This window comes from Scyliorhinus torazame, chromosome 4 (genome assembly GCF_047496885.1).
Source record: "Scyliorhinus torazame isolate Kashiwa2021f chromosome 4, sScyTor2.1, whole genome shotgun sequence".
In the NCBI taxonomy this organism is placed as follows: domain Eukaryota; kingdom Metazoa; phylum Chordata; class Chondrichthyes; order Carcharhiniformes; family Scyliorhinidae; genus Scyliorhinus; species Scyliorhinus torazame.
The window spans coordinates 16,309,707-16,333,590 of record NC_092710.1 but is presented as its reverse complement, the minus strand read 5'-3'; the positions used below and the strand labels follow the sequence as shown (position 1 = coordinate 16,333,590).

General features: G+C 54.9%; 1 protein-coding gene across 1 annotated transcript in view; it reads left to right on the top strand.

Moving 5' to 3' along the window:
* The first annotated feature begins 7,149 nt into the window (after nucleotides 1-7,149).
* The window catches only part of LOC140411286 (T-box transcription factor TBX1-like), a 41,076-nt gene continuing 24,341 nt past the window's right edge, over nucleotides 7,150-23,884 (top strand). The window contains exons 1-2 of the mRNA XM_072500408.1: nucleotides 7,150-7,283; nucleotides 16,251-16,346. Of these exons, the coding sequence (XP_072356509.1) occupies nucleotides 7,150-7,283; nucleotides 16,251-16,346 (230 nt within the window). The remainder of the gene's footprint in view (nucleotides 7,284-16,250; nucleotides 16,347-23,884) is intronic.

Sequence of the window (23,884 nt, the reverse complement as noted above, 5' to 3'; positions counted from 1 at the left end):
TAACTTTCATACTGCAAAAGTGAGTGTGATGTTCCGGCTGCAGGAAAGGGAAGGTCAGAGAGCCAGGGGGACATAGGAGAGGGTCAGACACTGGGTTTACAATTCAGCGACAATCTCAACGTTGAACATTGTGGAATTGGCATTGTCAGAGGGTCAGTACTGAGGGAGAGCTGCACTGTCAGAGGGTCAGTACTGAGGGAGTGCTGCACTGTCAGAGGGTCAGTACTGAGGGAGTGCTGCACTGTCAGAGGGTCAGTACTGAGGGAGTGCTGCACTGTCAGAGGGTCAGTACTGAGGGAGTGCTGCACTGTCAGAGGGTCAGTACTGAGGGAGTGCTGCACTGTCAGAGGGTCAGTACTGAGGGAGTGCTGCACTGTCGGAGAGTCAGTACTGAGGGAGTGTCGCACTGTCAGAGGGTCAGTACTGAGGGAGTGCCGCACTGTCAGAGGGTCAGTACTGAGGGAGTGCTGCACTGTCAGCGGGTCAGTACTGAGGGAGTACAGCACTCACAGAGGGTCAGGACTGAGGGAGTGCTGCACTGTCAGAGGGTCAGTACTGAGGGAGTGCCGCACTGTCAGAGGGTCAGTACTGAGGGAGTACAGCACTCACAGAGGGTCAGCACTGAGGGAGTGCTACACTGTCAGAGGGTCAGTACTGAGGGAGTGCCGCACTGTCGGAGAGTCAGTACTGAGTGAGTGCCGCACTGTCGGAGGGGAATTACTGAGGGAGTGCTGCACTGTCAGAGAGTCAGTACTGAGGGAGTGCCGCACTGTCAGAGGGTCAGTACTGAGGGAGTGCTGCACTGTCAGAGAGTCAGTACTGAGGGAGAGCCGCACTGTCAGAGGGTCAGTACTGAGGGAGTGCTGCACTGTCAGAGGGTCAGTACTGAGGGAGTACAGCACTCACAGAGGGTCAGCACTGAGGGAGTGCTACACTGTCAGAGGGTCAGTACTGAGGGAGTGCCGCACTGTCGGAGAGTCAGTACTGAGTGAGTGCCGCACTGTCGGAGGGTAATTACTGAGGGAGTGCTGCACTGTCAGAGGGTCAGTACTGAGGGAGTGCCGCACTGTCAGAGGGTCAGTACTGAGGGAGTGCTGCACTGTCAGAGGGTCAGAACTGAGGGAGTGCTGCACTGTCAGAGGGTCAGAACTGAGGGAGTGCTGCACTGTCAGGGGGTCAGTACTGAGGGAGTGCTGCAGTGTCAGAGGGTCAGTACTGAGGGAGTGCTGCACTGTCAGAGGGTCAGTACTGAGGTAGTGCTGCACTGTCAGAGGGTCAGTACTGAGGGAGTGCCGCACTGTCAGAGGGTCAGTACGGAGGGAGTGCTGCACTGTCAGAGGGTCAGTACTGAGGGAGTCCAGCACTGTCAGAGGATCAGTACTGAGGGAATGCTGCACTGTCAGAAGGTCAGTACGGAGGGAGTGCTGCACTGTCAGAGGGTCAGTACTGAGGGAGTGCTGCACTGTCAGAGGGTCAGTACTGAGGGAGTGCTGCACTGTCCGGGGGTCAATACTGAGGGAGTGCTGCACTGTCCGGGGGTCAGTACTGAGGGAGTGCTGCACTGTCAGAGGGTCAGTACTGAGGGAGTGCTGCACTGTCAGAGTGTCAGTACTGAGGAAGTGCTGCACTGTCAGAGTGTCAGTACTGAGGAAGTGCTGCACTGTCAGAGGGTCAGTACTAAGGGAGTGCCGCACTGTCAGAGGGTCAGTACTGAGGGAGTGCTGCACTGTCAGAGGGTCAGTACTGAGGGAGTACAGCACTCACAGAGGGTCAGCACTGAGGGAGTGCTACACTGTCAGAGGGTCAGTACTGAGGGAGTGCCGCAATGTCGGAGAGTCAGTACTGAGTGAGTGCCGCACTGTCGGAGGGTAATTACTGAGGGAGTGCTGCACTGTCAGAGGGTCAGTACTGAGGGAGTGCCGCACTGTCAGAGGGTCAGTACTGAGGGAGTGCTGCACTGTCAGAGGGTCAGAACTGAGGGAGTGCTGCACTGTCAGAGGGTCAGAACTGAGGGAGTGCTGCACTGTCAGGGGGTCAGTACTGAGGGAGTGCTGCAGTGTCAGAGGGTCAGTACTGAGGGAGTGCTGCACTGTCAGAGGGTCAGTACTGAGGTAGTGCTGCACTGTCAGAGGGTCAGTACTGAGGGAGTGCCGCACTGTCAGAGGGTCAGTACGGAGGGAGTGCTGCACTGTCAGAGGGTCAGTACTGAGGGAGTCCAGCACTGTCAGAGGATCAGTACTGAGGGAATGCTGCACTGTCAGAAGGTCAGTACGGAGGGAGTGCTGCACTGTCAGAGGGTCAGTACTGAGGGAGTGCTGCACTGTCAGAGGGTCAGTACTGAGGGAGTGCTGCACTGTCCGGGGGTCAATACTGAGGGAGTGCTGCACTGTCCGGGGGTCAGTACTGAGGGAGTGCTGCACTGTCAGAGGGTCAGTACTGAGGGAGTGCTGCACTGTCAGAGTGTCAGTACTGAGGAAGTGCTGCACTGTCAGAGGGTCAGTACTAAGGGAGTGCCGCACTGTCAGAGGGTCAGTACTGAGGGAGTGCTGCACTGTCAGAGGGTCAGTACTGAGGGAGTGCTGCACTGTCAGAGGGTCAGTACGGAGGGAGTGCTGCAGTGTCAGACGGTCAGTACTGAGGGAGTGCTGCGCTGTCATAGGTTCAGTACTGAGGGAGTGCCGCACTGTCAGAGGGTCAGTACTGAGGGAGTGCTGCACTGTCAGAGGGTCAGTATTGAGGAAGTGCTGCACTGTCAGAGGGTCAGTACTGAGGGAGCGCCGCACTGTGAGAGGGTCAGTACTGAGTGAGTGCTGCACTGTCAGAGGGTCAGTAGAGGGAGAGCTGCACTGTCAGAGGGTCAGTACTGAGGGAGTGCCAACTGTCAGAGGGTCAGTACTGAGCGAGTGCTGCACTGTCAGAGGGTCAGTACTGAGGGAGAGCTGCACTGTCAGACGGTCAGTACTGAGGGAGAGCTGCACTGTCAGAGGGTCAGTACTGAGGGGTGCTGCACTGTCAGAGGGTCAGTACTGAGGGAGTGCTGCACTGTCAGAGGGTCAGTACTGAGGGGTGCTGCACTGTCAGAGGGTCAGTACTGAGGGACTGCTGCACTGTCAGAGGGTCAGTACTGAGGGAGAGCTGCACTGTCAGAGGGTCAGAACTGAGGGAGTGCTGCACTGTCAGAGGGTCAGTACTGAGGGAGCGCTGCACTGTCAGAGGTTCAGTACTGAGGGAATGCCGTACTGTAAGAGGGTCAGTACTGAGGGAGTGCTGCACTGTCAGAGGGTCAGTACTGAGGGAGTGCCGCACTGTCAGAGGGTCAGTACTGAGGGAGTGCTGCACAGTCAGAGGGTCAGTACTGAGGGAGTGCTGCACTGTCAGAGGGTCAGTACTGAGGGAGTGCCGCACTGTCAGAGGGTCAGTACTGAGGGAGTGTTGGACTGTCAGAGGGTCAGTACTGAGGGAGCGCCGCACTGTCAGAGGGTCAGTATTGAGGCAGTGCCGCACTGTCAGAGGGTCAGTACTAAGGGAGTGCTGCACTGTCAGAGGGTTAGTACTGAGTGAGTGCTGCACTGTCAGAGGGTCAGTACTGAGGGAGTGCCGCACTGTCAGAGGGTCAGTACTGAGGGAGAGCCGCACTGTCAGAGGGTCAGTACTGAGGGAGTGCCGCACTGTCAGAGGGTCAGTACTGAGGGAGTTCCGCACTGTCAGAGGGTCAGTACTGAGGGAGTGCCGCACTGTCAGAGGGTCAGTACTGAGGGAGTGCCGCACTGTCAGAGGGTCAGTACTGAGGAAGTGCTGCACTGTCAGATGCTCAGTACTGAGGGAGAGCCGCACTGTCATAGAGTCAGAACTGAGGGAGTGCCGCACTGTCAGAGGGTCAGTACTGAGGGAGTGCCGCACTGTCAGAGGATCAGTGCTGAGGGAGTGCTGCACTGTCAGAGGGTCAGTACTGAGGGAGTGCCGCACTGCCAGAGGATCAGTACTGAGGGAGTGCTGCACTGTCAGAGGGTCAGTACTGAGGAAGTGCTGCACTGTCAGATGCTCAGTACTGAGGGAGAGCCGCACTGTCATAGAGTCAGAACTGAGGGAGTGCCGCACTGTCAGAGGGTCAGTACTGAGGGAGTGCCGCACTGTCAGAGGATCAGTGCTGAGGGAGTGCTGCACTGTCAGAGGGTCAGTACTGAGAGAGTGCCGCACTGTCAGAGGGTCAGTACTGAGGGAGTGCCGCACTGTCAGATGCTCAGTACTGAGGGAGAGCCGCACTGTCATAGAGTCAGAACTGAGGGAGTGCCGCACTGTCAGAGGGTCAGTACTGAGGGAGTGCCGCACTGTCAGAGGATCAGTGCTGAGGGAGTGCTGCACTGTCAGAGGGTCAGTACTGAGGGAGTGCCGCACTGCCAGAGGATCAGTACTGAGGGAGTGCTGCACTGTCAGATGGTCAGTACTGAGGGAGTGCTGCATTGCCAGAGGGTCAGTACTGAGGGAGTGCTGCGCTGTCAGAGGGTCAGTACTGAGGGAGCGGCGCATGGTCAGAGGGTCAGTACTGAGGGAGCGCTGCACTGTCAGAGGCTCAGTACTGAGGGAGTGCTGCATTGCCAGAGGGTCAGTACTGAGGGAGTGCTGCGCTGTCAGAGGGTCAGTACTGAGGGAGCGGCGCATGGTCAGAGGGTCAGTACTGAGGGAGTGCTGCACTGTCAGAGGGTCAGTACTGAGGGAGTGCCGCACTGTCAGAGGGTCAGGACTGAGGGAGCGCTGCACTGTCAGAGGGTCAGTACTGAGGGAGTGCTGCACTGTCAGAGGGTCAGTACTGAGGGAGTGCTGCACTGTCAGAGGGTCAGTACTGAGGGAGTGCTGCACTGTCAGACGGCCAGTACTGAGGGAGTGCCGCACTGTCAGAGGGTCAGTACTGAGGGTCAGTACTGAGGAAGTGCCGCACTGTCAGCGGGTCAGTACTGAGCGAGTGCCGCACTGTCAGAGGGTCAGTACTGAGGGAGTGCTGCACTGTCAGAGGGTCGGTACTGAGGGAGTGCCGCACTGTCAGAGGGTCAGTACTGAGGGAGTGCCGCACTGTCAGAGGGTCAGTACTGAGGGAGTGCTGCACTGTCAGAGGGTCAGTACTGAGGGAGTGCTGCACTTTCAGAGGGGCAGTATTGAGGGAGTGCTGCACTGTCAGAGGGTCAGTACTGAGGGAGAGCTGCACTGTTAGAGGGTCAGTACTGAGGGAGTGCTGCACTGTCAGAGGGTCAGTACAGAGGGAGCGACGCACTGTCAGAGGGTCAGTACTGAGGGAGTGTTGCACTGTCAGAGGGTCAGTCCTGAGGGAGTGCTGCACTGTCAGAGGGTCAGTACTGAGGGAGTGATGCACTGTCAGAGGGGCAGTACTGAGGGAGTGCTGCACTGTCAGAGGGTCAGTACTGAGGGAGTGTTGCACTGTCAGAGGGTCAGTCCTGAGGGAGTGCTGCACTGTCAGAGGGTCAGTACTGAGGGAGTGATGCACTGTCAGAGGGGCAGTACTGAGGGAGAGCTGCACTGTCAGAGGGTCAGTACTGAGGGAGTGCCGCACTGTCAGAGGGTCAGTACTGAGGGAGTGCCGCACTGCCAGAGGATCAGTACTGAGGGAGTGCTGCACTGTCAGAGGGTCAGTACTGAGAGAGTGCCGCACTGTCAGAGGGTCAGTACTGAGGGAGAGCTGCACTGTCAGAGGGTCAGTACTGAGGGAGAGCTGCACTGTCAGAGGGTCAGTACTGAGGGAGTGCTGCACTGTCAGAGGGTCAGTACTGAGGGAGTGCTGCACTGTCAGAGGGTCAGTACTGAGGGAGTGCTGCACTTTCAGAGGGGCAGTACTGAGGGAGTGCTGCACTGTCAGAGGGGCAGTACTGAGGGAGTGCTGCACTGTTAGAGGGTCAGTACTGAGGGAGTGCTGCACTGTCAGAGGGTCAGTACTGAGGGAGCGCCGCACTGTCAGAGAGTGAGTACTGAGAGAGTGCTGCACTGTCAGAGGGTCAGTACTGAGGGAGTGCTGCACTGTCAGAGGGTCAGTACTGAGAGAGTGCTGCACTGTCAGAGGGTCAGTACTGAGGGAGTGCTGCACTGTCAGAGGGTCAGTACTGAGAGAGTGCTGCACTGTCAGAGGGGCAGTACTGAGGGAGTGCTGCACTGTCAGAGGGACAGTACTGAGGGAGTGCTGCACTGTCAGAGGATCAGTACTGAGGGAGAGCTGCACTGTCAGAGGGTCAGAACTGAGGGAGTGCTGCACTGTCAGAGGGTCAGTACTGAGGGAGTGCTGCACTGTCAGAGGGTCAGTACTGAGGGAGTGCTGCACTGTCAGAGGGTCAGTACTGAGGGAGTGCCGCACTGTCAGAGGGTCAGTACTGAGGGAGTGCTGCACTGTCAGAGGGACAGTACATGGTGAGGCTGTTCTTTTTAATGCTACACTTGCTACTGTCCGGCTGAGATGAAATGTTCAGGCTTGACGTCGCTGCGTAACATCTGGACTCCAAAGTGATTTAGATTTTGAGGGCGGGAAAATTGAAACTAACTGCGGACCAAGTGCCGGAGAAAGCTAATCCCAGGTGGACGGGTACCAGGAATGGGCCGAGTGGGGATGATTGGGCGGGGACAAGTTGGGAAAATAGCCGATCAGAGAAGTTGGTTGGAAAGTTGATTGGCCGGGAATCCCGATGGTTTGGAGAAAGTGAGATCAGGGAGTGGACGCCGGGATCACCGATACGGGATCTAGCTGAGCTGGGCAATGGCCGCCGTGCTACAGCCTGCTGAGAGGCCCGAGGCCAGCCAGCTCGCTCTTCGACAGAGAAAGGGGTAGCCTCAAAGCGAGGCAATCTGTTCAACCACATCGTACGCTGGCCTTGAAGCTGGGATTGTTCGTCTTTTGTTCCTGCAGGAGTCGGGGCGAACATTTGGAGGAAAGCCAGGAGTTGGCCGCACAGTTCGGACACCAAACTTCCGACTTCTTGGACCCCTGGCGGCTGACTTCGCGGCAGGCACGTCATGAACCCCACTTCTGGCTTTTGCCACTCGCTAGGCCCTGACCGCCAGCAGAACTATCAGGCCTACCCATTCGCCCAACGGGGGCCGTCTGGCGGCATCGGGGCCCAGGCGGAGTTCGAGGCCAGGACAGCTTGTGGTCCGATGACTCCCAGCACCGAGCGAGCGGCGCGCAAGAGCGCCAAGGTGGCAGACATCGCGGTCCAGCTCGAAATGAAGGCCCTCTGGGATGAATTTAACCAACTGGGGACGGAGATGATCGTCACCAAGGCGGGGAGGTAGGTGGGCGCGCGTGGGTTAGTGGGAGAGGAGGGTGATGGAAGGGGCGGGGCCTTCCTACTGGTGAGGTAGGAACAAGAGGAGGCCCCCTTCAGCCCCTTCTCCAGCATTATACCCAGGAACAGGAGTAGGCCCCATTCAGCCCCTTCTCCAGCCCGTTACACAGGAACAGGAGGAGGCCCCATTCAGCCCCTTCTCCAGCCGGTTACAAAGGAACTGGAGGAGGCCCCATTCAGCCCCTTCTCCAACCTGTTACACAGGAACAGGAGGAGGCCCCATTCAGCCCCTTCTCCAGCCGGTTACAAAGGAACTGGAGGAGTAACATTCAGCCCCTTCTCCAGCCTGTTACTCAGGAACAGGAGGAAGCCCCATTCAGCCCCTTCTCCAGCCTGTTACTCAGGAACAGGAGTAGGTCCCATTCAGCCCCTTCTCCAGACTGTTACACAGGCAGCATGGTAGCCTTGTGGATAGCACAATTGCTTCACAGCTCCAGGTTCCCAGGTTCGATTCCGGCTTGGGTCACTGTCTGTGCAGAGTCTGCACGTCCTCCCCGTGTGTGCGTGGGTTTCCTCCCACAGTCCAAAGATGTGCAGGTTAGGTGGATTGGCTATGCTAAATTGCCCTTAGTGACCAAAATTGCCCTTAGTGTTGGGTGGAGTTACTGGGTTATGGGGATAGGGTGGAGGTGTTGACTTTGGGTAGGGTGCTCTTTCCAAGAGCCGGTGCAGACTCGATGGGCCGAATGGCCTCCTTCTGCACTGTAAATTCTCTGATAATCTATGAGGAACAGGAGGAGGCCCCATTCAGCCCCTTCTCCAGCCTGTTACACAGGAACAGGAGGAGGCCCCATTCAGCCCCTGCTCCAGCCTGTTACACAGGAACAGGAGGAGGCCCCATTCAGCCCCTTCTCCAGCCTGTTACACAGGAACAGGAGGAGGCCCTGTTCAGCCCCTTCTCCAGCCCGTTACACAGGAACAGGTGGAGGCCCCATTCTGCCCATCTCCAGCCTGTTACACAGGAACAGGAGGAGGCCCCATTCTGCCCATCTTCAGCCCGTTACAGAGGAACGGGAGGAGGCCCCATTCAGCCCCTTCTCCAGCCTGTTACACAGACAGGAGGAGGCCCCATTCAGCTCCCTCTCCAGCATGATACACAGGAACGGGGGGAGGCCCCATTCGGTCCCTTCCCCAGCCTGTTGCACAGGAACAGGAGGAGGCCCCGTTCAGCCCCTTCTCCAGCCTGTTACACAGGAACAGGAGGAGGCCCCAATCAGCCCCTCCTCCAGCCTGTTACACAGGAACAGGAGGAGGCCCCATTCAGCCCCTTCTCCAACATGTTGCACAGGAACAGGAGGAGGCCCAATTCAGCCCCTTCTCCAGCCCGTTACACAGGAACAGGAGGAGGCCCCATTCAACCCCTTCTCCAGCCTGTCACACAGGAGCAGGAGGAGGCCCCATTCAGACCCTTCTCCAGTCTGTTACACAGGAACAGGAGGAGCTCCCATTCAGCCCCTTCTCCAGCCTGTTACACAGGAACAGGAGGAGGCCCCATTCAGCCCCTTCTCCAGCCTGTTACACAGGAACAGGAGGAGGCCCCATTCAGACCCTTCTCCAGTCTGTTACACAGGAACAGGAGGAGCTCCCATTCAGCCCCTTCTCCAGCCTGTTACACAGGAACAGGAGGAGGCCCCATTCAGCCCCTTCTCCAGCCTGTTACACAGGAACAGAAGGAGGCATCATTCAGCCCCTTCTCCAGCCCGTTACACAGGAACAGGACGAGGCCCCATTCAGCCCCTTCTCCAGCCTGTTACACAGGAACAGGAGGAGGCCCCATTCAGCCCCTTCTCCAACGGAGGTACAGAGACCGGAACTGTGCGCAGTGACTCCCAGTGTGATACGGAGACCGGAACTGTGCACAGTGACTCCCAGTGTGATACAGAGACAGGAACTGTGCACAGTAACTCCCAGTGTGATACAGAGACAGGAACTGTGCGCAGACTGCCAGTGTGATACAGAGACCGGAACTGTGCACAGTGACTCCCAGTATGATACAGAGACAGGAACTGTGCACAGTAACTCTCAGTGTGATACAGAGACCGGAACTGTGCACAGTAACTCCCAGTGTGATACAGAGACCAGAACTGTGCACAGTGACTCCCAGTGTGATACAGAGACAGGAACTGTGCACAGTGACTCCCAGTGTGATACAGAGACCGGAACTGTGCACAGTGACTCCCAGTGTGATATAGAGACAGGAACTGTGCACAGTAACTCCCAGTGTGATACAGAGACCGGAACTGTGCACAGTAACTCCCAGTGTGATACGGAGACAGGAACTGTGCACAGTGACTCCCAGTGTGATACAGAGACAGGAACTGTGCACAGTGAGTCCCAGTGTGATACAGAGACCGGAACTGTGCACAGTAACTCCCAGTGTGATACGGAGACAGGAACTGTGCACAGTGACTCCCAGTGTGATACAGAGACAGGAACTGTGCACAGTGACTCCCAGTGTGATACAGAGACCGGAACTGTGCACAGTAACTCCCAGTGTGATACGGAGACAGGAACTGTGCACAGTGACTCCCAGTGTGATACAGAGACAGGAACTGTGCACAGTGACTCCCAGTGTGATACAGAGACAGGAACTGTGCACAGTGACTCCCAGTGTGATACAGAGACCAGAACTGTGCACAGTGACTCCCAGTGTGATACGGAGACCGGAACTGTGCACAGTGATTCCCAGTGTGATACAGAGACAGGAACTGTGCACAGTGACTCCCAGTGTGATACAGAGACCGGAACTGTGCACAGTGACTCCCAGTGTGATACAGAGACTGGAACTGTGCACAGTGACTCGCAGTGTGATACAGAGACAGGAACTGTGCACAGTGATTCCCAGTGTGATGCAGTGACCGGAACTGTGCACAGTGACTCCCAGTGTGATGCAGAGACAGGAACTGTGCACAGTGACTCCCAGTGTGATACAGAGACCGGAACTGTGCACAGTGACTCCCAGTGTGATACAGAGACAGGAACTGTGCACAGGGACTCCCAGTGTGATACAGAGACAGGAACTGTGCACAGTAACTCCCAGTGTGATACAGAGACCGGAACTGTGCACAGTAACTCCCAGTGTGATACGGAGACAGGAACTGTGCACAGTGACTCCCAGTGTGATACAGAGACAGGAACTGTGCACAGTGACTCCCAGTTTGATACAGAGACAGGAACTGTGCACAGTAACTCCCAGTGTGATACAGAGACCGGAACTGTGCACAGTGACTCCCAGTGTGATACGGAGACAGGAACTGTGCACAGTGACTCCCAGTGTGATACAGAGACCGGAACTGTGCACAGTGACTCCCAGTGTGATACAGAGACTGGAACTGTGCACAGTGACTCGCAGTGTGATACAGAGACAGGAACTGTGCACAGTGATTCCCAGTGTGATACGGAGACAGGAACTGTGCACAGTGACTCCCAGTGTGATGCAGTGACCGGACCTGTGCACAGTGACTCCCAGTGTGATGCAGAGACAGGAACTGTGCACAGTGACTCCCAGTGTGATACGGAGTCCGGAACTGTGCACAGTGACTCCCAGTGTGATACAGAGACAGGAACTGTGCACAGTGACTCCCAGTGTGACACAGAGACTGGAACTGTGCACAGTGACTCCCAGTGTGATACAGAGACCGGAACTGTGCACAGTGACTCCCAGTGTGATACAGAGACAGGAACTGTGCACAGTGACTCCCAGTGTGATACAGAGACCGGAACTGTGCACAGTGACTCCCAGTGTGATACAGAGACCGGAACTGTGCACAGTGACTCCCAGTGTAATACATAGACAGGAACTGTGCACAGTGACTCCCAGAGTGATACAGAGAACGGAACTGTGCACAGTGACTCCCAGTGTGATACAGAGACAGGGACTGTGCACAGTGTCTCCCAGTGTGATACAGAGACCGGAACTGTGCACAGTGACTCCCAGTGTGATACAGAGACCGGAACTGTGCACAGTAACTCCCAGTGTGATACAGAGACCGGAACTGTGCACAGTAACTCCCAGTGTGATACAGAGACAGGAACTGTGCACAGTGACTCCCAGTGTGATACAGTGACTGGAACTGTGCATAGTGACACCCAGTGTGATACAGAGACCGGAACTGTGCACAGTGACTCCCAGTGTGATACAGAGACCGGAACTGCACAGTGACTCCCAGTGTGATACAGAGACAGGAACTGTGCACAGTGACTCCCAGTGTGATACAGAGACCGGAACTGTGCACAGTGACTCCCAGTGTGATACAGAGACAGGAACTGTGCACAGTGACTCCCAGTGTGATACGGAGACCGGAACTGTGCACAGTGACTCCCAGTGTGATACAGAGACAGGAACTGTGCACAGTAACTCCCAGTGTGATACGGAGACAGGAACTGTGCACAGTGACTCCCAGTGTGATACAGAGACAGGAACTGTGCACAGTAACTCCCAGTGTGATACGGAGACTGGAACTGTGCACAGTAACTCCCAGTGTGATACAGAGACCGGAACTGTGCACAGTAACTCCCAGTGTGATACAGAGACAGGAACTGTGCACAGTGACTCCCAGTGTGATACAGAGACCTGAACTGTGCACAGTAACTCCCAGTGTGATACGGAGACAGGAACTGTGCACAGTAACTCCCAGTGTGATACAGAGACTGGAACTGTGCACAGTGACTCCCAGTGTGATACAGAGACAGGAACTGTGCACAGTGACTCCCAGTGTGATACAGAGACAGGAACTGTGCACAGTGATTCCAGTGTGATACAGAGACCGGAACTGTGCACAGTGACTCCCAGTGTGATACAGAGACAGGAACTGAATATTGTACCTCCAATGACGATATGATGGTGAGACTCCTTCTTTAACCCGTTGCAATCTCTGAGGTGTGGGTACACCCAGTGTGCTGTTGGAGAGGGAGTTCAAGGATGTTGCCCCGGCGACAGTGAAGCAACGGCCGATATATTTCCCAGTCGGGGTGGGGAGTGACTCGGATGGGAGCCTCCAGGTGGGGGGGGGGGGGGGGCGGGGGGGGGGTTCCCAGGTATCTGCTGCTCTTGTCCTTCTAGATGGAGGTGGGCGTGGGTTTGGAAGGTGCTGCCTGAGGAGCCTCGGTGAGTTGCTGCAGTGCATCTTGTAGATGGGACACACGGCTGACACTGTGCGTCGGTGGGTGGGGGGGGTGGGGGGGGAGTGAATGTTTGCGGAAGGGGAGCAATCAAGCGGGGCTGCTTTGTCCTGGATGGTGTCGAGCTTCTCGAGTGTTGTTGGAGCTGCGCTCACCCAGGCAAGTGGAGAGTTTCCCTCACACTCCTGACTTGTGCCTTGTCGATGGTGGGCAGGCTTTGGGGGGGGGGGGGCGGGGTCAGGAGGTGAGCTGGATTAGCCCATGAGAGGGAAAGGAATAGCTGCACAATGTGTCTTCTGTCGGTATGCAGATCGGCCCCCATTGTTGCAAATGAACTAATAATTTTCAGACCATATGCAGCCCTCGTCCAGCCTTGTTGTAACCCTCGCTTCCTTGCAACCCCGGTCAGGTGCCCCATGTTGTACAGGGTGTGTTGTCCACTATCCCAGTCTCCCCTTTACCATGACATTTCCCTCTTGTTCAGCACACTTCAGACTGGATTAGGTCAGGGGAAAATATGGCTGCCGGCCGGGCCCAACCGGATAAATTCCGACCTATCCTTTCGCCACCTCGTCTCAATCCGGCCGTTTCCACCACCCGTTCAGCTCTGCTTGTCTCTGGGTTTTTCTCATTGTCCTTTGACCGGGCGTTCTGCACGGCGACCGGGTTAATTTGGAAGGACGTGGGGCCTTTGGCCCTCTGTCGCTTTCAAGTGCTCATCGAAATGCTTCTTCAATGTTGTGAGGGTTCCCGCCTCCTCCACCCCTTCCGACAGTGGGTATCCAGACTCCCATCGCCCTCTGGGGGAGAACGTTTTTCCTCAAATCCCCGCTAAACATCCTGCCCCCCCGCCCGCCGACCTTTAACCTGTGACCCCCCTGGTTATTGACCGCCCGGCTGAGGGGAAAGGTCGCTTCCTGTCCACCCTATCTACGTCCCTCATGATTTTATTCGCCTCAATCGGGTCTCCCCACCCGCTCCCTCGGCCTTCTCGGCTCTAACTCCGGCCTAACCAGCCCCTCCTCACAGCTGAGACGCTCCCGCCCAGGCAGCATCCTGGGGGATCTCCTCTGCACCCCCCTCCAGCGCAAACACGTCCTTCCTCTAGTGTGGCGACGAGAACTACGCACGGGGCCGAGCTGGGGCCTAACCAGCGTTTTGTACAGATCCATCAATCCCCCCCCCCCCACGCCCCGGTTAGTAATGTACCCCACAAGCCTTCTTAAGGGGTGGCACGGCAGCACAGTGGTTAGCACTGTGGCTTCACAGCGCCAGGGTCCCGGGTTCGATTCCCGGCTTGGGTGACTGTCTGGTGCGGAGTCTGCACGTTCTCCCCATGGGTTTCCTCCGGGTCGTGCAGGGTTAGGTGGATTGGCCGTGATAAATGGCCCCCTTAGTGTCCAAAAAGGTGAGGTGGGGGTTTACTGGGTTACGGGGATAGGGGTGGAGTAGGGATGACCCTTCCAAGGGCCGGTGCAGACTTGATGGGCTAACTGGCCTCCTCCTTCACTTCCTCTATTCTACGAACCACCTTGTCTACCTTGTCCGGCTGCCTTCAGGGACCTCTCACCTTCTGTCACCCGTTTCGACCTGGCGTCCCCGGCCCATTGTTCCCGCTTTCTGCAGAGTGAGATCCCTCAAAAAGCCGCCCTCTCGGAGAATCGTCTGCGCTCCCGCATAAATTGTTCCATCTCGGATGGGCGAGGCTTCGAGCTCCCCTGGTTCACTTGATTCAGCTCAGTTCGCGTACCAGCTCATAAAGAAACCCGCACCTTTCACGCGTGACGTTTTCGGCCCTCGGGCTGCAGTAAGCGCCAGGCCTCCCCGGGGTGACACACCCCTCTCCGTCGACACGGCCAGGCTGATTGGCAAGGAAACCAAAGCCAATCCCACCAGCTGCAGGCAGGGTCCAGATGTCTAAGACCCCGTTTTAAAATTCTCGTGTGGGGAACTCTGGTTCCCATCTCCGTCAGGCTGTCGGTCAATCTGGGGGAGTTGGAAAGGAGCAGGAACTAAACAGGCCTGAGGCTGTTCCTTTTGAATGAAGGCCCAGGTTGATAAAAGTTCAAGTGACTCCCCAGAGGAAATCCGATTGTCTGGGAGGACTGACTGAATGCTGCCGCCAGAGGGTCACCTCTAACACTCCCTAAGCACCCTGGGAGGACAGGCTGTTGCGAGGACTCCCAACATCAAAAGCAAGGACTCTCTCTTTTCATCTCAACCCCCTCTTATTTTACCCCTACCCCCTCCCTCTGCTTTGTGCGTGTTTGGGTAGAGGGTGTGGCTGTAAAAGGAGGGGGGGGGGGGGCGGTTAGTAGTTCAACGTGAGAAAAAGAAAACTGCTAGGCTTCTTCTCCTGAAGATGGAAGTCTTTCTTGAGGTCTATGTTCATACATCTTTGAAAGTTGCCACTCAAGTGGATAGAGCTGTGAAGAAGGCCTATGGTGTGCTCGCGTTCATTAGCAGGGGGATTGAATTTAAGAGCCGTGCGGTGATGATGCAGCTGTACAAAACCTTGGTACGGCCACATTTGGAGTACTGTGTACAGTTCTGGTCGCCTCATTTTAGGAAGGATGTGGAAGCTTTGGAAAAGGTGCAAAGGAGATTTACCAGGATGTTGCCTGGAATGGAGAGTAGGCCTTACGAGGAAAGGTTGAGGGTGCTAGGCCTTTTCTCATTATTATAGATTATCATAGAATTTACAGTGCAGAAGGAGGCCATTCGGCCCATCGAGTCTGCACCAGCTCTTGGAAAGAGCACCCTACCCAAGGTCAACACCTCCACCCTATCCCCATAACCCAGTAACCCCACCCAACACTAAGGGCAATTTTGGACACTAAGGGCAATTTATCACGGCCAATCCCCCTAACCTGCACATCTTTGGACTGTGGGAGGAAACCGGAGCACCCGGAGGAAACCCACGCAGACACGGGGAGGATGTGCAGACTCCGCACAGACAGTGACCCAAGCCGGGAATCGAACCCGGGACCCTGGAGCTGTGAAGCAATTGTGCTATCCACAATGCTACCGTGCTGCTGTTCATTAGAACGGCGAAGAATGAGGGGCGACTTGATAGAGGTTTACAAGATGATCAGGGGAATAGATAGAGTAGACAGAGACTTTTTCCTCGGGTGGAACATACCATTACAAGGGGACATAAATTTAAGGTGAATGGTGGAAGATATAGGGGGGATGTCAGAGGTAGGTTCTTTACCCAGAGAGTAGTGGGGGCATGGAATGCACTGCCTGTGGAAGTAGTTGAGTCGGAAACATTAGGGACCTTCAAGCGGCTATTGGAGAGATACATGGATTACGGTAGAATGATGGGGTGTAGATTGATTTGTTCTTAATCTAGGACAAAGGTTTGGCACAACATGGTGGGCCGAAGGGCCTGTTCTGTGCTGTATTTCTCCATGCACTATGTTCTTTATCACTGCTGCCAGTCTCTGTGAGGAACACCTCAAAGTGTTGCTACTTGACACCCGGCACCTGTCTTGTTTCTAAGGGGCTGGATGATCACCACCGTTGCTACTCCGCTATTGACTAGGCTGCGGCCTAGTTGCGACCTTCACCTGACAGGTGCCCTCTGGCCCCAACTCTTCCCCCCCCCCCCCCGCCCAATTCAGGTGACACCACCCGCCCCCCCCCCCCCCCCCCTCCCCCCCCGCCCCACCGAGGGAGCGGAGGGTCTACCTTACTGTATCTGATACCGGACTCCACTACCAGAATCGGCCTATAATCAGGATGGTGTGGCAAACATTTGTGTCTGAGTCTCCCATTTGTGTGCAGGCGAATGTTTCCCACTTTCCAAGTGAAGATCTTCGGGATGGATCCAACGGCAGATTACGTCCTCCTCATGGACTTCATTTCAACTGACGACAAACGGTATAGGTGGGTACGCGCCCAAACCGTGGAGAGACAGCACAACCTCAAATACCTCCCTGAAAGAGAGAGAGAGAGAGAGACCAGTCAGTGTACAGATATCTCCCTGAGAGAGAGAGGGACTGAGAGACACCAGTCAGTGTACAGATATTTCACAGAGAGAGGGGACTGAGAGACACCAGTCAGTGTACAGATATCTCCCTGAGAGAGAGGGGACTGAGAGACACCAGTCAGTGTCCAGATATCTCCCTGAGAGAGAGGGGACTGAGAGACACCAGTCAGTGTACAGATATCTCCCTGAGAGAGAGGGGACTGAGAGACACCAGTCAGTGTACAGATATCTCCCTGAGAGAGAGAGAGGGGACTGAGAGACACCAGTCAGTGTACAGATATCTCCTTGAGAGAGAGAGGGGACTGAGAGACACCAGTCAGTGTACAGATATCTACCTGAGAGAGGGGACTGAGGGACACCAGTCAGTGTACAGATATCTCCCTGAGAGAGAGAGGGGACTGAGGGACACCAGTCAGTGTAGAGATATCTCCCTGAGAGAGAGGACTGAGAGACACCAGTCAGTGTAGAGATATCTCCCTGAGAGAGAGAGGGGACTGAGAGACACCAGTCAGCATACAGATATCTCCCTGAGAGAGAGAGGGACTGAGAAACACCAGTCAGTATACACATATCTCCCTGAGAGAGAGGGGACTGAGAGACACCAGTCTGTGTACAGATATCTCCCTGAGAGTGAGAGGGGACTGAGAGACACCAGTCAGTGTACAGATATCTCCCTGAGAGAGAGAGAGAGGGGACTGAGAGACACCAGTCAGTGTACAGATATCTCCCTGAGAGAGAGAGAGGTGACTGAGAGACACCAGTCAGTGTACAGATATCTCCCTGAGAGAGAGAGGACTGAGAGACACCAGTCAGTGTACAGAATCTCCCTGAGAGAGAGAGGGGACTGAGAGACACCAGTCAGTGTACAGATATCTCCCTGAGAGAGAGGACTGAGAGACACCAGTCAGTGTACAGATATCTCCCTGAGAGAGAGAGGGAACTGAGAGACACCAGTCAGTGTACAGATATCTCCCTGAGAGAGAGGGGACTGAGAGACACCAGTCAGTGTACAGATATCTCCCTGAGAGAGCGAGGGGACTGAGAGACACCAGTCAGTGTACAGATATCTCCCTGAGAGAGAGAGAGGGGACTGAGAGACACCAGTCAGTGTACAGATATCTCCTTGAGAGAGAGAGGGAACTGAGAGACACCAGGCAGTGTACAGATATCTCCCTGAGAGAGAGGGGACTGAGAGACACCAGTCAGTATACAGATATCTCCCTGAGAGAGAGAGGGGACAGAGAGACACCAGTCAGTGTACAGATATCTCCCTGAGAGAGAGGACTGAGAGACACCAGTCAGTGTACAGAATCTCCCAGAGAGAGAGAGGGGACTGAGGGACACCAGTCAGTGTACAGATATCTCCCTGAGAGAGAGAGGGGACTGAGAGACACCAGTCAGTGTACAGAATCTCCCTGAGAGAGAGAGAGGGGACTGAGAGACACCAGTCAGTGTACAGATATCTCCCTGAGAGAGAGGACTGAGAGACACCAGTCAGTGTACAGATATCTCCCTGAGAGAGAGGGGGGACTGAGAGACACCAGTCAGTGTACAGATATCTCCCAGAGAGAGAGGGGGGACTGAGAGACACCAGTCAGTGTACAGATATCTCCCTGAGAGAGAGAGGACTGAGAGACACCAGTCAGTGTACAGATATCTCCCTGAGAGAGAGAGGGACTGAGAGACACCAGTCAGTGTACAGATATCTCCCTGAGAGAGAGGGGACTGAGAGACACCAGTCAGTGTTCAGATATCTCCCTGAGAGAGAGAGGGGACTGAGAGACACCAGTCAGTGTACAGATATCTCCCTGAGAGAGAGGGGACTGAGAGACACCAGTCAGTGTACAGATATCTCCCTGAGAGAGAGGGGACTGAGAGACACCAGTCAGTGTACAGATATCTCCCTGAGAGAGAGGACTGAGAGACACCAGCCAGTGTACAGATATCTCCCTGAGAGAGAGAGGGGACTGAGAGACACCAGTCAGTGTACAGAATCTCCCTGAGAGAGAGAGAGGGGACTGAGAGACACCAGTCAGTGTACAGATATCTCCCTGAGAGTGAGGGGACAGAGAGACACCAGTCAGTGTACAGATATCTCCCTGAGAGAGAGAGAGGGGACTGAGAGACACCAGTCAGTGTACAGATATCTCCTTGAGAGAGAGAGGGGACTGAGAGACACCAGTCAGTGTACAGATATCTCCCTGAGAGAGAGGGGACTGAGAGACACCAGTCAGTATACAGATATCTCCCTGAGAGAGAGAGGGGACAGAGAGACACCAGTCAGTGTACAGATATCTCCCTGAGAGAGAGAGGACTGAGAGACACCAGTCAGTGTACAGATATCTCCCTGAGAGAGAGAGAGGGGACAGAGACACCAGTCAGTGTACAGATATCTCCCTGAGAGAGAGGGGACTGAGAGACACCAGTCAGTATACAGATATCTCCCTGAGAGAGAGAGGGGACAGAGAGACACCAGTCAGTGTACAGATATCTCCCTGAGAGAGAGAGGACTGAGAGACACCCGTCAGTGTACAGATATCTCCCTGAGAGAGAGGGGACTGAGAGACACCAGTCAGTGTACAGAATCTCACTGAGAGAGAGAGGGGACTGAGAGACACCAGTCAGTGTACAGATATCTCCCTGAGAGAGAGGACTGAGAGACACCAGTCAGTGTACAGATATCTCCCTGAGAGAGAGAGGGAACCGAGAGTCACCAATCAGTGTACAGATATCTCCCTGAGAGAGAGGGGACTGAGAGACACCAGTCAGTGTACAGATATCTCCCTGAGAGAGAGAGAGGGGGGACTGAGAGACACCAGTCAGTGTACAGATATCTCCCTGAGAGAGAGGGGACTGAGAGACACCAGTCAGTGTACAGATATCTCCCGGAGAGAGAGGGGACTGAGAGACACCAGTCAGTGTACAGATACCCCCCTGAGAGAGAGAGGGGACTGAGAGACACCAGTCAGTGTACAGATATCTCCCTGAGAGAGAGGGGACTGAGAGACACCAGTCAGTGTACAGATATCTCCCTGAGAGAGAGAGAGGACAGAGAGACACCAGTCAGTGTACAGATACCCCCCTGAGAGAGAGGGGACTGAGAGACACCAGTCAGTGTACAGATATCTCCCTGAGAGAGAGAGAGGGGACTGAGAGACACCAGTCAGTGTACAGATATCTCCGTGAGAGAGAGCGGGGACTGAGAGACACCAGTCAGTGTACAGATATCTCCCTGAGACAGAGAGGGGATTGAGAGACACCAGTCAGTGTACAGATATCTCCCTGAGAGAGAGCGGGGACTGAGAGACACCAGTCAGTGTACAGATATCTCCCTGAGAGAGAGGGGACTGAGATACACCAGTCGGTGTACAGATATCTCCCTGAGAGAGAGAGGGGACAGAGAGACACCAGTCAGTGTACAGCTATCTCCCTGAGAGAGAGGGGACTGAGGTACACCAGTCAGTGTACAGATATCTCCCTGAGAGAGAGAGGGGACTGAGAGGCACCAGTCAGTGTACAGATATCTCCCTGTGAGAGGGGGGGACTGAGAGACACCAGTCAGTGTACAGATACCTCCCTGAGAGAGAGGGGACTGAGAGACACCAGTCAGTGTACAGATATCTCCCTGAGAGAGAGGACTGAGAGACACCAGTCAGTGTACAGATACCTCCCTGAGAGAGAGGGGACTGAGAGACACCAGTCAGTGTACAGATATCTCCCTGAGAGAGAGAGAGGACAGAGAGACACCAGTCAGTGTACAGATACCCCCCTGAGAGAGAGGGGACTGAGAGACACCAGTCAGTGTACAGATATCTCCCTGAGAGAGAGAGGGGACTGAGAGACACCAGTCAGTGTACAGATATCTCCGTGAGAGAGAGCGGGGACTGAGAGACACCAGTCAGTGTACAGATATCTCCCTGAGACAGAGAGGGGATTGAGAGACACCAGTCAGTGTACAGATATCTCCCTGAGAGAGAGCGGGGACTGAGAGACACCAGTCAGTGTACAGATATCTCCCTGAGACAGAGAGGGGATTGAGAGACACCAGTCAGTGTACAGATATCTCCCTGAGAGAGAGGGGACTGAGATACACCAGTCGGTGTACAGATATCTCCCTGAGAGAGAGAGGAGACTGAGAGACACCAGTCAGTGTACAGATATCTCCCTGAGAGAGAGGGGACTGAGAGACACCAGTCAGTGTACAGATATCCCCCTGAGAGAGAGGGGACTGAGAGACACCAGTCAGTGTACAGATATCTCCCTGAGAGAGAGGGGACTGAGAGACACCAGTCAGTGTACAGATATCTCCCTGAGAGCGAGGGGACTGAGAGACACCAGTCAGTGTACAGATATCTCCCTGAGAGAGAGGGGACTGAGAGACACCTCAGTGTACAGATATCTCCCAGAGAGAGAGAGGGGACTGAGAGACACCAGTCAGTGTTCAGATATCTCCCTGAGAGAGGGAGGGGACTGAGAGACACCAGCCAGTGTAAAGATATCAACTGCTCTCCTTTTCAGCAATCTGCACCCTTCTCCGTTCCCTGCCACTCTCTGCTCTTCTCACCTGTATCTGTCCATCTCTCTCTCTCTCTGTCCGTCTCTCTCTCTCTGTTCCTCTGTCTCTCTCTCTCTGCCTCCCACTCTCACTCTGTCCCTCTGATTGTCATTCTCACATTCGCTGTCCCTCATCCCCTGGAACATACAGTGCAGAAGGAGGCCATTCCGCCCATCCAGTCTGCACCAACCCACTGAAGCCCTCGCTTGTATTCTTGTAACCCAGTAACCCCCTCCTAACCTTCTTTGGGTCACTAAGGGCAATTTATCGTGGCCAATCCCCCTAACCTGCACATCTTTGGACTGTGGGAGGAAACCGGAGCACCCGGAGGAAACCCACGCACACACGGGGAGGATGTGCAGACTCCGCACAGACAGTGACCCAAGCCGGAATCGAACCTGGGACCCTGGAGCTGTGAAGTCACAGTGCTAACCACTGTGCTACCGTGCTGCCATCACACTGATTCTTTCTCTCTCTTTCACTCTCTCTCTGTCTCTTTCACTCTCTCTCTTTCTCTGTCTGTCCCTCTCTCTGTCTCTTTCACTCTCTCTCTTTCTCTCTCTCTCTCTGTCTGTCCCTCTCTCTGTCTCTTTCACTCTCTCTCTCTCTCTCTCTCTCTCTCTCTGTCAGTCTCTCTCTCTCTGTCCCTCCCACTCGCTTTCTCTCTCTCTCTGCCTCTCTCTCTCTGTCCTCCCCTCTCTCTGTCTCTCTCTCTGTCTCTCACTGTCCCCCCTCTCTCTCTCTGTCCCCCTCCCCGCTCCCTCTCTCTCTGTCCCTCACTCTCTCTCTCTCTGCTGCCCCCCTCTCTGTCTGTCTCTCTCTCTGTCTTGCACCCTCACACTGTCCCCCTCTCTCTCTCTCTCTGTCTCTCTTTGCCTGCCCCCATCTCTATCTCTCTCTCTCTCTGTCTGTATGTCTCTCTGTAACCCTCTCTGTCTGTCTCTCTCTGTCCATCTCTCTCTCTCTCTGTCTCTCTCTGTGTCTGTCTCTCTCTCTGTCCCCCTCTCTCTCTGTCTGTCGCTCTCTCTCCCTCTCTCTGTCTCTCTCTCTCTGTCTCTCTCTCTCTGTCTCTCTGTCTCTCTCTGTCTCTCCCTCTCTCGCACTCTCTGTTCCTCCCTTTCTCTCTCTGTCTGTATCTCTCTGTCCCTCCCACTCTCTTTCACTCTCTCTCTGTCCTCCCCTCTCTCTGTCTCTCTCTCTCTGTCTCTCACTGTCCCCCCTCTCTCTCTCTGTCTCCCTCCCCACTCCCTCTCTCTCTGTCCCTCACTCTCTCTCTCTCTCTCTCTGCTGCCCCCCTCTCTGTCTGTCTCTCTCTCTGTCTTGCACCCTCACACTGTCCCCCTCTCTCTCTCTCTCTCTGTCTCTCTTTGCCTGCCCCCGTCTCTCTCTCTCTCTCTCTCTCTCTCTCTGTCTGTATGTCTCTCTGTAACCCTCTCTGTCTGTATCTCTCTGTCCCTCCCACTCTCTTTCACTCTCTCTCTGTCCTCCCCTCTCTCTGTCTCTCTCTCTGTCTCCCTCCCCGCTCCCTCTCTCTCTGTCCCTCACTCTCTCTCTCTCTGCTGCCCCCCTCTCTGTCTGTCTCTCTCTCTGTCTCTCTGTCTTGCACCCTCACACTGTCCCCCATCTCTATCTCTCTCTCTCTCTGTCTGTATGTCTCTCTGTGACCCTCTCTGTCTGTCTCTCTCTGTCCGTCTCTCTCTCTGTCTCTCTCTCTGTCTGTCTCTCTCTGTCCCCCTCTCTCTCTGTCTGTCGCTCTCTCTGTCTCTCTCTCTCTCTCTGTCTCTCTCTCTCTCTGTCTCTCTCTCTCTCTCTGTCTCACTCTCTGTTTCTCTCTCTGTCTCTCACACTCTCTGTTCCTCCCTTTCTCTCTATGTCTGTCTCTCTCTCTGTCCCTCCCACTCTCTTTCACTCTCACTCTGTCTCTCTCACTCTCTGTCTGTCACTCTCTCTGCCTCTCTCTCTCTCTGCCTCTCTCTCTCTCTGTCTGTCTCTCTCTCTTTCTCTCTCTGTTTCTCTCTCTCTCTCCCTCACACTGACCCCCCCTCTCTCTCTCTCGTTCTCTCTCTCTCTCTCTGTCTGTATGTCTCTCTCTCTGTAACCCTGTCTGTCTGTCTCTCTCTGTCTGTCTGTCTCTCTCTGTCTGTCTCTCTCTCTCTCTGACCCCCTCTCTCTCTGTCTATCTCTCTCTGTCTCTCTCTCTCTCTGTCTGTCTCTCTCTCTTTCTCTCTCTGTTTCTCTCTCTCTCTCCCTCACACTGACCCCCCCTCTCTCTCTCTCGTTCTCTCTCTCTCTCTCTGTCTGTATGTCTCTCTCTCTGTAACCCTGTCTGTCTGTCTCTCTCTGTCTGTCTGTCTCTCTCTGTCTGTCTGTCTCTCTCTGTCTCTCTCTCTCTCTCTCTGTCCCCCTCTCTCTCTGTCTCTCTCCCCCTCTCTCTCTCACACTCTCACTCTGTTTCTCTCTGTTTCTCTCTCTCCCTCACACTGACCCCCTCTCTCTCTCTTTCTCTCTCTCTCTCTCTGTCTCTCTGTCTCACTCTCTGTCTCTCTCCCCCTCTCTCTCACTCTCACACTCTCTCTCTCTGTTTCTCTCTCTCTCTCTCTCTCTCTGTCTCACTCTCTTTCTCTCTGTTTCTCTCTCTCCCTCACACTGATCCCACCTCTCTCTCTCCCTGTCTCTATGTCTGTCTCCCTCTCTGTCTGTCTCTCTCTCTCTCACACTGTCTCTCTCTCTCTGTCTCTCTCCCACTCTCTCTCTCTCTCACACTCAAACTGTCTCTCTCTCTCTCTCACACTCTCACACTGTCTCTCTCTCTCACACACTCTCTCACTGTCTCTCTCTCACACTGTCTCTCTCTCTCTGTCTCTCTCCCACTCT